Genomic DNA, 12555 nt, shown 5'->3' on the forward strand with positions numbered 1-12555 from the left:
CAGGCAAGATACACAAATGCCTAGGAAGGCCAAGTTTCCTAGAGGGTGGATAACTAGAGGGGCAGAGAGGAGAAGGGAAGACATTCCGGGCTGGAACCGAATGCATAAGTGAGCGTGGCACAAGTGAAGGCAGAAAGAAGCAAGCAAGAGGTGCATGTTTCAGTTTCTTTTATTTAGTCAATCAACATAGTTTTGTGCCTAGCGCATGCTAGGTAATAGGGATTCAAGTAAATACAGTTGGTCTCTCTACCCAGTGCAACTTAACCTAACGGGGATAAGGCTGACTAGGAAAGGGAAGAAATGGTACAGAGTTTGGATTTTATCCTGAGGAGAGTGGGGTGGGGGTGAGGGTGTGGATGGGGTAGGCTGGGAGTGGGTAGGGGTGGAGTGAGCATCAAAAATTTAAGGAGGGAAAATAAAAGCACCTGTACTTTACAGAATCAAGCTGGGTCAAGGAAATTCCCAAGAGCGTGTGGAAGCCCTGTCTCTGATTGGTAGGCTCAAGCTCATGACCGCCAAGCTTCTTCCAAGCTTCCTAAAATGCTTCTCTGATGACTTCATGGCAGTTCGGCAGGCAGCCTGTTTGGCAGCAGGTGCCCTGCAGATCGGTAATACAATGGTGAGTCAAGAAAATGTGATCCCATCTTACCTGATAAACCGGAAAAGGGCATTACCCTGAACATCCCTTATTGTGCCTAGTACACTTACCATTCTGTGGGGACACAGAATGCGAGATCAGAACCAGGAAGGGGAGGGGGTATACAGGCCACATCAATCAGGACCACGGTTAGCTCCCAGCCAGCCGAGACTTCCCTCTACGTCCCTGAATCCTAGTCTCACCTCAGTTAGGGACTTTAGGATCAACTCCAGTGAATGAAGTTGTAATCCCATGCCATTAGGGGAAAATCTGATGAAGGCATTCAAAAGCCTGTAGAACCATATAGATATGTGAACTGAGAAAATCAATTTACATATATGAGATAATTCAGCTAATGTATCATGTGAGCAGGGTAGTACTTCAGGCTCCAGCTCATTTGATATGTCATTTTTCAGTTATAGTACATTTTAAAGACAAGAGGGGTCCCTGTCTCTAGTTTGTTCTTGCTCTGGTCTTCTCCACTCAACATTGCCTTTTATCCATCTCAGGTCCTTAAATGCCTTTTGAATCTGACAGAGAGAGATCCTTACTGGAAAATCAAGGCCTTTGCCATTCGAGGTAGGTCCCAGCTCTCAACCTCAAATACCTTCCCATAGGCTAGTACAAATGATCCCCAGAATTTCTCTAGAAAGGAGGCAGATTGTAGGGGAGGGGCTGTTCACACCTGCTTAGAAGTTCTTTGAAAAATTAAAGACTTGGCCTTGGCCAGTTGGCTCAGCGGTAGAGCGTTGGCCTGGCATGTGGAAGTCCCAGGTTCGATTCCGTCAGGGCACGTAGGAGAAGCGCCCATCTGCTTCTCCACCCCTCCCCCTCTCCTTCCTCTCTATCTCTCTCTTCTCCTCCTGCAGCCAAGGCTCCACTGGAGCAAAGTTTGCCCGGGCACTGAGGATGGCTCTATGGCCCCCACCTCAGGTGCTAGAATGACTCTGGCCGCAACAGAGCAACGCCCCAGATGGGCAGAGCATTGCCCTCTGGTGGGCATGCCGGGTGGATCCCAGTCAGGCACATGCAAGAGTCTGACTGCCTCCCCACTTCTCACTTCAGAAAAATACAAAATAATAATAAATAAATAAATAATAAATTAATTAATTAAAGACTTTCCTCTTTTTAATTTTTAGTTATGGATCCCAAGTCTAGGTCAACATGAAACTTGTTAAGGTAAAGGGCAGACAGTCCCTGACAACTGAATTAGGGATAACTTCCAAGTAGATATCCACTGTTGGATACACTTGCTTTCTCTGTAGGTCTCCACTACAGGAATCTCTAAAAGTCAGACCATATTCAAGACTGCTACAGACCTAAAACCCTGCCCTTAAAATTTCCTAGCTTTTTTTTTAAAGGATCTTTGGCACTGTTTCTCTCTGATAGTCTCTGGCAGGTCCCTAACAGAATTGGCCCTACGTAAACCTTTGTGAAGTAATTGTGCCTCCTTTCCCCATCACTCTGCCTTGACTAGCCTAGTCTTCTGAGTTATCTGTCCCATATCTCATCCCTACATTTACTTATTATGATAGGTAAATTAGTATATTCTTATATCCTAATGGGCAAGGTGGGATGGAACACCCCTCCTAGGAATCCTTTGGAGATAATGTCCCAAACCCATCTCTGAAATTCTGATGGTGATTATCAGACAAAAGAGAAAATAAAAACAAAATACTTAGTTTAGCATTTGCAATGATCAGTATAGCAAGTGGCTGCCTACACACTATTTATTACTAAGACTATTTATTTCTGGATGTTAAGATATAGCCAGGTTTTCAGGTGACAGTATAACACGCTGCCCTCTACTCTCTGTAGCTTTGGGACAGATTCGCCAAGTGAGTCCCCAGCTGACAGACATCCTGCTCTGGGCTATACACTATGAAAGGTCACCAGATGTACGACTAGAAGCTTGCCGAAGCATCCTAGCCCTGAAACTTCAAGGGGAACGGGTCAGGGACACCTTCCTACATGTACTTCTCCTAGAAAACCATGATGCTGTTCTAAAGTAAGCACTAAATCTCTGGTTCCTTCCACCACCCCTGTACTGCCAACTCTCCTATTCGTGTTAACAGAATATTATCCCTGCTTTTCTAGGCTGCCTAATGGCTGAAAAAGCACGGGCTCACCTGTGCCAGTCACCTACTTACGCTAATGGGTAACAGAAAAACTAGCTTAAATTACATTGAAGGTCAAACTCATATATTAATAGTTCATGCACCTATTTTCTATCCCAAGTGGCTATAAGCGACTCATTTATTCAACTAACATGTATCAAGTGCCTACTGTAACAACAGGCTTTAGAGTAAAAAAAAAGTCCCGGGTTTGAATCCCAGCTCAGGCCTGTACTAGCTATGTAAGCCTAGGTAAATTACTTAAAATCTCTGAGCCCATTTTTTTCCATATATCAAATGCAGGTGATAGTCTATCTTACGGGTTTCTGGTGATGATTAATGAGATGACATCTTTAGTACCTTTCATAGACGTTTAATAAATGGTACCTATTGGTGCCTTCAAATGTATCATCTCAAAAACTACACATCCCTATAAGCTAATAAGCATCATACCACTTGCAGCTAAGGCTCAGCAAAACCACATAGTTAGGATTGGATTTTAGGATCCTTGTCCAATTCCAAGTTCTGTATTTTCCACTCCCATGCTTTTTTTTTTTTTTACAGAGACAGAGAGAGAGTCAGAGAGAGGGCTAGATAGGGACAGACAGACAGGAGTGGAGAGAGATGAGAAGCATCAATCATTAGTTTTTCGTTGTGACACCTTAGTTGTTCATTGATTGATTTCTCATATGTGCCTTGACCGCGGGCCTTCAGCAGACCAAGAAACCCCTTGCTCGTGCCAGTGGGTCCAAGCTGGTGAGCTTTTGCTCAAACCAGATGAGCCCGCGCTCAAGCTGGCAACATCAGGGTCTCGAACCAGGGTCCTCCACATCCCACTCCGACGCTCTATCCACTGCACCACCACCTGGTCAGGTCCACTCCCATGCTTTTTTTTTAAAGATAAGAACAGTCTGCCTAGCCTGTGGTGGTGCAGGGAAAGAGCATTGACCTGGGACACTGAGGTCACCAGTTTGAAACCCTGGGGTTGCCTGATCAATGCACATAAAACAAGCAAGCAATGAACAACTAAAGTGAAGCAACTATGAATCAATACTACTCACTCCCCTCCTGCCACTCCTCTCTTTGTAAAATCAATAAATAAAATCTTAAAAAAAAAAAGATAGGAATAATCTAAGAAGTCCTTGTATCTTTCAGGGAAATTCACCAGACAATGAAGATACTCAATTTAGAGAATGATGGAAACCAAGAAATGCTGCAGGAGATCAAGAACAGGGTAGATAAGTACAAGTGATTATTTCAAGAGACATGCAGGACTCTCAATAGTTCTTCAGACCCTTTTTCTCCTATGATGTGTACATAACCTTTTCCCCATGACATACTTTCTATAATCCTAGACACAGATACCATATCATTTGACACAACATCTGTGCAAGACAAGATTATAAAATCCCATTAGTAAAAAAACAAAACAAAACCCTACTGGTTCTATCAAGTAGCCCTCAAAATCAGGATTTGTTTCTAAAATATACTGCTCACAAAAACTAGGGGATATTTTATCGCTTCATATTCATTATGAAATATCCCCTAATTTTTGTGAGCAGTATAGTTTCCTTCCTGCCTGACCTGTGGTGGCGCAGTGGACAAAGCGTCAACCTGAAATGCTGAGGCCACCAGTTCAAAACCTCAGCCTTGCCAGGTCAAGGCACATACAAGAAGCAACTAGAAGTTGTTGCTTCCCACTCTTCCTTACACCTCCTCTCTCTCTCTCTTCTATCTCTCTCTCTCTAAAAATCAATAAATAAAATCTTATAAAAACAAATAAAAGTTTCCTTCCCCTCTCAGTTTCTCCCCACCATCCTCAAACAAGTTCTAATTTCTTTTCCTTTTTTTTTTTTTTTTTTTTTGCAGACAGGCATAATGAGGGACTACAGCTGGCCTCTTGAGTTTTCTTTTTCCTTCTAAACTTTTCTTAATTCCTAATTTGGGCTCTGTCACCAAAAGAACACTCTAGCTGAACAAGCAGTTCTAATTTCTCAAAGCTGTTAAGAGTAGATAAAGGAATAAAGGGAAAAGAACTTTAAAAATGTGAAAGATTCTTTCTTCACAAATAATTCACAAAACCAACTTCACATCAAGCAAGCATTTCTTAGCAGATTCCTTTCTTCATGTCCCAAAAGCTAAAGTAAATTAACAAGTGTAAAAATGTCTATATTACAAAGAGGGCCCTGGCTCAGAGGGCTTAGTTGGTTTGAGCATCGTCTTAATATGCTAAGGTTGCAGGTTCAATCCCTAGTCCTGGGACATACAGGAATCAACCAATGAGTGCATAAATAAGTGAAACAACAAATCTGTTTCTCTTTCCCTTCCTTTCTTTGAAATCAATAAATAATTAGAAAAGTATGTATTACAACAGTGCTCCCAGGCATTTCCGTACCACCTAATACTAACAAGCATGGTGCAGTAAGTTACTTTATTGTTTGTTGGTGATTTGCATGCAGCCTAGTACAGGTGTTTTCTTCAACATTTGTTCTGATCTAGATTCAAACACTCAGCCAAAAGGACTTGCTGACGCAGAAAATATTCAAGATCGAGATGGTCATAAAAAAAGTGAAGGAGGAAGCAAAACATGTTTTCTTGCAACGCAAAGAAGAGCAAAAACCACTGACACTCCATACTTTTCTTCAAGAAACTTTTCGTGGTAGGTTTTCTAGGGGTGAGTCCTGTGTTTTTAACAAGTCTTTTCCAAGATCTGGATATTCTGGGACTTAGTTGTGAGTTCTGTAGGATGAGAGCCAGGAAAGGCTACCTCCTTTCCTTCTTAGGCATCTTCTTAGTCCTTCTGTTATATTCTTCCTCTCTCCCAACCCCAGTTTTTTGGAGTTTTTTTGTATTTTTCTGAAGTTGGAAACGGGGAGGCAGTCAGACAGACTCCCACATGCACCCAACCAAGATCCACCCGGCATGCCCATCTGGGGCGTTGCTCTGTTGCAACCAGGGCCATTCTAGCACCTGAGGCAGAGGCCATAGAGCCATCCTCAGCACCCGGGCCAACTTTGCTCCACTGGAGCCTTGGCTGAGGGAGGAGAAGAGAGAGACAGAGAGGAAAGAGAGGGGGAGGGGTAGAGAAGCAGATGGGCACTTCTCCTGTGTGCCCTGGCCGGGAATCGAACCCGGGACTCCTGCACACCAGGCCAATGCTCTACCACTCCAACCCCAGTTTTTATTTGCTATTTTATCCCTTAAAAAAATGAACAAGTAAGCTCTATTGGAACTGATTTGAAAGTTAGTTTAAAAAAAAAGACTTATTAGAAAAACAAGTATAAAACAAAGAAAAAAACAATGCCATAAAGCACCCCCCCAAAAGCCCTGTAGGCTTAAACTTTAATACTGGTTATCTCTGGAAAGTGGGTTTGAAGGGAGAGCTATCATTTTTACTTTATGTACATCTGTGGTTTTTAACTTTAAGACTATATAGTTTTCAATCTTATATAACTGAACCTATCAGTTATGGTGATAGAATCTTAAAAGTTCCATATACAACCTAAATGATGAGGTGCAGACATCAAGCTGTACCAATATATACTTACAAAATCTGTGTGCCCAGGCGTAGCAGCAGCCTCAGGTCATTCAGCCAGCTGCCTACCAGCCACCACCCCACCCAGGTCTTCTGGTTCCAAGTCCAGTGCTCTCTTTGATACACCAGGCTCTTTTTCACCAACCATGAGAATATTCACTTGCCAGATATGGGGAAGTTTCTTCCAACTGCCAGAAAAAAATGAGAGTGGAAAGTAACTTGAACATAGCCTTCCCGCATGGCCAGCCTGCTACAAGCTGGTTTACTGAGGCCTATGATAGGGCAACTGCGAGACAGTGCCAGCCACTAATGCAAGCAAGCAGTGAGCAAAAACATAACATACTTTTAAAAACATAATATAACTTTTCTAATAGGATTGTGCTCTTTATAGTTCAAGTAGCATGACCAAAATGAATAAATTACCCCCAAAATTATAGGATTGGCCCCAATCCTACAATTACCCGTTACCTTTCACCTCAACCACTATAGATTTTCCCTATCTTCCTTCCTACTCTCCCACATTCCTTCAAACCATGCCACATAATAATCTAGCCTTAGAAAAGGAAAACATTCTTTGGCACTTTAATAACTTTTCTAACATTCATACAAACTCGCAATAACAAACAAGATACTGACCCCCAACCCTCCCCCCAAACTGATGAACGAGAACTCAAATTAAGAATGCAAATTCCAAATAAAAACTTCTAATGTCTCAAGCAGAATGCCACAGCAAGTGCTGCACAGTACACTGAAGCCTGAGGGTGATGATGAAGTTGGTACTCTGAAATGGTCATGGATCAAGGTTACTTCTGCTTCTTTTTTCAATTTCCAACGTCTGCTTTTACTTTTGTACCTAGATGAGGTGGTGGTTCCTAGAAGACCATCTGAGTTTTATGACACTGAAGCAGTCATAAAGGTAAATGAGAGCAGATTGATAGTTTTCAAGGTAAGAACATGAGTTTTTCCTCCAAAAAGGCAGTGATGGTAGGAGAGAATCATCAGTACTGCCTTGTTTCCATCCAGCAATCAACATGAAACTAGTTCAGGTAAGTGGCATCTTGGTGAGCAGCAGCCCCTTATCATATAACATAGTTGCCAAGGAAAGCTGGTCCTCCACACTGTCACAGGGCAGGTCCCCTACTCTCACAAACTCTGGGTAGGAGCGGAGCAAGAGTTCCATGGCATCAGCCTGCTGGGGGTATATCTCCAAGCACTTGGGCTCTTCCAGATGATAAACACGTGAGTTTTCCACTGTATAATAGAGAAACAAATGGCCTCCCTCACCCACTAGCCGAGCTATCCCATCCTGAAGCATGTGCACTTCTGTTTCTGTTGTCAACTGGGCCCCCACGTTTACAGGTTCTCCAGCCTCCCAACGAACTGGGAGACCATAAACACTCAGTGCCCTCTCCCTATCAGTCAGCACAGGAGGCAGAGAATCGTGAATAAAGTCTTTGGCTCGCTGGTCAGCCACAGCATCAACAGGGGCAAAGTGTCCCAAACGGGCAACCAAGACCCGCACCTTCTCCATGAAAGCACCTCTTCGGGGATCCTTAGAATCCGAATGCTGGGCCCCCATGTAATCCATAAAGTCTCGGGGCAGCCCCCTACGAAACTCCACATTTTCTTCCATTGCAGCCTGCACTGCCAGAGGCAGCACGGCCTCCAGGAAGTCACCCCAGGTATTGCGCTGGTACGTGGACACGGTGAGGTGCAGAGAATGCACTCCATCCTGGCATTCGGCTTGGTGAATGAAGCCCCGAGGAAAATAAAGCAAATCTCCAGGTTCCAGCACGGTCTGCAGTACCGGCTCGCCGAGATCATCCTGGCTGAAGTTGGGGCTGGATGTCAGGGCCAGTTCCTCAGTCGGGACCCGGGGTCGGTAGACACGCCAGAGTTTCCTGCCTTCCAGCTGCAGCACAAAAGCCTCGATGTCGTCGTAGTGGGGAGCAAAGCCCTGTGAGTTAGGGGGAGTGAGGTAAACATTGGAGCCTGCCATGCTTCCAAAGTGTTCCTGGAGCACAGCCAAAAACTGCCACACGGAGGTCGAGAAAGCCTGCGGACAAAGGAGGCGCAGGGAGCAGCCTGCCTGGTACAGGGACCACGCGGCGGCGGGGAGGGCGCGGCCCGGCGGGTTCAAGGTCTCGCGCCGCCCGTTGATGTAGCGCGCGGCGTCCAGGTGCTGGCCGAACTGGACCTCCTCGTTGCGCAACATGGAGTCCAGCTCGGCGGTGGAAAAGAGACCCTGGTAATAAGTGTGGTCCTGCCGCCGCACCAGCACCGCCTCCCGCTCCCACAGGCGCCGGAAGAAATGATCGGGTGGCATGGGCGAAACGAGCCATTCGAAGAGGCGCGCCGCCCGCCGCCGGCTGCTGGGGATGCGGTTAAGCTCGGCCAACACGCGCAGGAACGCAGAGTCCCAGGCTAGCTCCCCGCCCGCGCTATTCACCTGCGGTCCTGACAGCGTCGCTGGGACCACGGCGGGTGGGGCGGCCGCCAAGTGCTGGGCAGAGCACAGCAGGGCTGAGGCCTCCATCACGCGGCCCGGTGCGGCGGGGACCTCCACCAGGCGCGCGGGCGGCGCCAGGGCCGGCACCAGACGCATCGGCGGCGTCTGCGCCTCCACCAAACGCGCCGACGGGGTTTGCAGGGAGCGGGCCGCGGGCGAGGCCTCCAGCAGCTCTGTGGGCCCGAGGTGACCGTACGGCTCTCGCCGGGACGCATCCGGGGTGCCTGCCGCCCCACCAGGCAGTGGGTCCCGGGGATCGTCCACTGTCAAGTCCACCCTCGAGTCCTCCGAGTCCTCGCTTGGCAGCGCCTGGGCCCTTAGCGCGGCCATGCGGGATGCAACACTTCTCCTCAGCTGCCTTCGGATCTTCCTGGGCCTCAAGGGCAGGGCCAGCACCGACCCGCTGTGTGACTGGGGCTGGCGCCGGCGTCTCAGCCGGCCGCGCCTCAGCAACCCCGCACTAGCCCGGAGCCCGTCCATGGTCGGACCCTCCTCCGAGCCCTGCAGCCCAGGCAAGAAGGGAGTACGCAGGCCGGGCCGCGGTGTGCTGTGGGAAGGGGGCGGGCCTCCGGCCGCTCCGGCGTTGGCCACGCCTTCGGCTCGCTACGTGAACAGACGGTAGTACCTTTATTTTTTACTACTCTACAGCACATCTGCGTTTTGTATTGTGTACACCACCCCAAGTCAAGTCCCTTTCCATCTCCATTTATCCCCCCTTTAACCCTCCTCTACCTTCCCATCCCCCTTCCTCTTGTAATCACCGTACTGTTGACAACGTATAGTAGTTTTTGCTGAATCCTTTCATTCTTTTCACCCTGCCCCGCAACCCCACCATTCCTTCTGACAGCTGTCAGTCTGTTCTCTGTCTCTATGAGTCACTATTTTGTTTGTTAGTGTATTTTGTTCATTAGATTCCGCATATAAGTGAAATTATATGGTGCTTGTTATTTTCTGGCTTATTTCTTTTAGCAAACCGGTACCTTAATTGAAATGTGTGGCTTCACACTAGAGTGGTAGAGTCTCTGCCAGATTAACAAGGATTTCAAATTTAGAAGGCAATTTAAAAATCAAGTTGCTGGGGACTTCATGAGAAAGAAAGCTGGCTACTTAACATTTTATTCCTTCTAGTCTCTGCATATTGCAGTGTGCCACAGGACGTCCTCATTTCTGAACAGCATGTTCCCCAGCAGTTTGTATCAATCTTGTTTTCAAGGAATGTTCTTAGGCAAACTTCCATTTCGTTCAAACTCTTGCTCTGCATATGACGTCATTTATTGAATCCCTCTGTAAGTTTCTCTGCCTAACTTCTCCGTACTTTCTCTGTTAGGAATTCTCTCTGCTCCCTCTTTCCCTTTCTTCTTTCTTTCCTTCCTTCCTTTCTTCCTTCCTTTTTTTAAAAAAAAAAAGACAAATAAGAAGGAATTCTTTCTGAAAGAAGGAGTTACTTGCATCCTTGTTATCTGCCCTTTCCACCTCCGCTGGGTTTTTGTTTCATAAACTACAATTGTGTCTAGAATCTTCTATCTCACCTCTGAATCTTTTTCTTTTCTTTTCTTTCTTTTAGCGAGAGAGAGAGAGAGAGAGAGAGAAAGGGAGAGAGATGAGAAGCATCAATTCGTAGTTACATCACTTCAGTTGTTGATTGCCTCTCATACATACCTTTATGGGGGAGGGTAGTGCTCATACCAAGCCAGTGACCCCTTACTCAAGCCAGTGACCTTGGGCTTCAAGCCAGTGACTTTTGAGCTCAAACCGGCAACCGTGAGATCATGTTGATAATCCCATGATTAAGCCAGCGGCCTGTGCTCAAGCAGGCGAACTTGGGCTCCAGCCTAGGACCTCAGGTTTTGAACCTGGGACCTCAGCATCCCAGGTCAATGCTCTATCCACTGTACCACCACTGGTCAGTGAACCTACTTCATAGAGTTGTCATAAACATAAAATAATGCATGTAAGGCACATAGCACAGTGTCTGGTACAAAGCTAACAACTTAAGAAATGGTAGCTATAATATAATAGTTTATTATTACGGAGCAAAGCCCTGTATGACCTATATGATGACTAGGTGCCACTGGCTGACTTCAGAAGAACTTGGAGTGGGGGAGGCAGAGAAGTTGAATTGGGCAGAGTGACAGAGTGGGATAGAGAGATTATATTATTTTTGTACATGCCCTGTGGAAGTTGAGTCATGGGGACGATATCAGACAAAACAATTGTGTGAGGTACTTCTCTGCACAAAGTTACCTGGCCAAGAGCCAGAGTAAGGACTGAAACCAACTGATATTCTCCTTCCAAGTCCTGTGCCCAGCCTAGGGCTGCAGAGTCTGGAGGAAGGGACCGCAGAGGGGAACCCTCTTCTTAACTGACAGACGGTATGTGTGCTGGCCAGGCCCTAACATCAGGTCCCCTGGAGAAATACTGAAGAAAAAGGCAGGTCAAGTTTGTCAATAGGAGCTTTAATTGCCTTTTCAAAGAGATTGGTTTTCTATATGCAATGGACACATTCTGCAGGAACTGGCGGGGGTGAGCTGTGCTTGTTGGCTGGTAAAGCTGAGGGACAATCTGCTCAGCTAGAGGAAGGCTGCAAATTTGTCTTTTCCACATCCTGTGCAAATATCTCCTCCTCCCAGTCTTTCCTGTGACCTCATCATTTTGTTTTTAAACATTATGTGATTTCCTCTAGGAACATTGTTGTTAGCTGTCTAATAGTTTCCCTTGTGACTGGGAGGTACCTTTTGGAGTCTGACCTTTCATTTTGTCACTTTTTCTGTTGTGCTACTTAGTTCTCACTACAAAAGCAGCTATTAATAACCATTTTCAGAAATATAATTTAATGACATTGAATACTAATATAAGTAGGAAAAACAGACAAAATAAGTAATACAGTAGGAGCCCATTTGGGAGATATGAATTTTGTATATCAGTGTGTACGTGTATATCTATTCATTCATACTACTGAAAAAAAAAAAGGTTTGGAGTCTTTACACTGCTTTTTTGTGTGTGTATATTTTTCCGAAGTTGCGGGGAGGGGAGAGGCAGACAGACTCCCGCATGCACCCAACCAGGATCCACCAGGCATGCCCACCATGGGGCAGTGCTTGGCCTTGGCCCATCTGGGACATTGCTCCGCTGCAATCAGAGCCATTCTAGCACCTGAAGTGGAGGCAATGGAGCCATTCTCAGCGCCCGGACCAACCTTGTTCAATGGAGCCTTGGCTATGGGAGGAGAAGAGAGCAATAGAGAGAAAGGAGAGGGGGAAGGGTGGAGAAGCAGATGGATGTGTCTCCTGTGTGCCCTGACCGGGAATAGAACCCAGGACTTTACACACCAGGCTGACAATCTGCCACTGAGCCAACCCACCAGGGAATACACTGCATTATTTAATTGTGGTTATTTTTGGATGGTGAGATTCCAGGTAATTTTTGTTTTGTTTTTCTTTGCTTATTTTTCTGTTGTGGATTTTCTACATTGAACATAAACATCTATTATTATGCCATTAAAAATATGGTGTTTTGGGCCCTGGCTGGTTGGCTCAGTGGTAGAGTGTCGGCCTGGCTTGCAGGTGTCCTGGGTTCAATTCCCGGCCAGGGCACACAGGATAAGCACCCATCTGCTTCTCCACCCCTCTACCTCTCCTTCCTCTCTGTCTCTCTTTTCCCCTCCTGCAGCCAAGGCTCCATTGGAGCAAAGTTGGCCCAGGCGCTGGGGATGGCTCCATGGCCTCTGCCTCAGGCGATAGAATGGCTCTGGTCACAACAG

General features: G+C 46.3%; 2 protein-coding genes across 2 annotated transcripts in view; one reads left to right on the forward strand and one right to left on the reverse strand.

The window, feature by feature from the left end:
• Positions 1-12555, forward strand: part of HEATR4 (HEAT repeat containing 4) — a 55339-nt gene that overhangs the window by 36114 nt on the left and 6670 nt on the right. Inside the window, exons 10-15 of the mRNA XM_066277173.1 lie at positions 439-619; positions 1147-1216; positions 2456-2645; positions 3907-3985; positions 5251-5410; positions 7144-7202. Of these exons, the coding sequence (XP_066133270.1) occupies positions 439-619; positions 1147-1216; positions 2456-2645; positions 3907-3985; positions 5251-5410; positions 7144-7202 (739 nt within the window). The remainder of the gene's footprint in view (positions 1-438; positions 620-1146; positions 1217-2455; positions 2646-3906; positions 3986-5250; positions 5411-7143; positions 7203-12555) is intronic.
• Positions 7140-9320, reverse strand: RIOX1 (ribosomal oxygenase 1). The gene has a single exon (XM_066277174.1). It carries the CDS (start codon positions 9273-9275, stop codon positions 7329-7331), a length of 1947 nt encoding a protein of 648 aa, XP_066133271.1. The 5' UTR covers positions 9276-9320; the 3' UTR covers positions 7140-7328.

The sequence above is a fragment of the Saccopteryx bilineata genome, chromosome 4 (genome assembly GCF_036850765.1).
Source record: "Saccopteryx bilineata isolate mSacBil1 chromosome 4, mSacBil1_pri_phased_curated, whole genome shotgun sequence".
Classification (NCBI taxonomy): Eukaryota; Metazoa; Chordata; class Mammalia; order Chiroptera; family Emballonuridae; genus Saccopteryx; species Saccopteryx bilineata.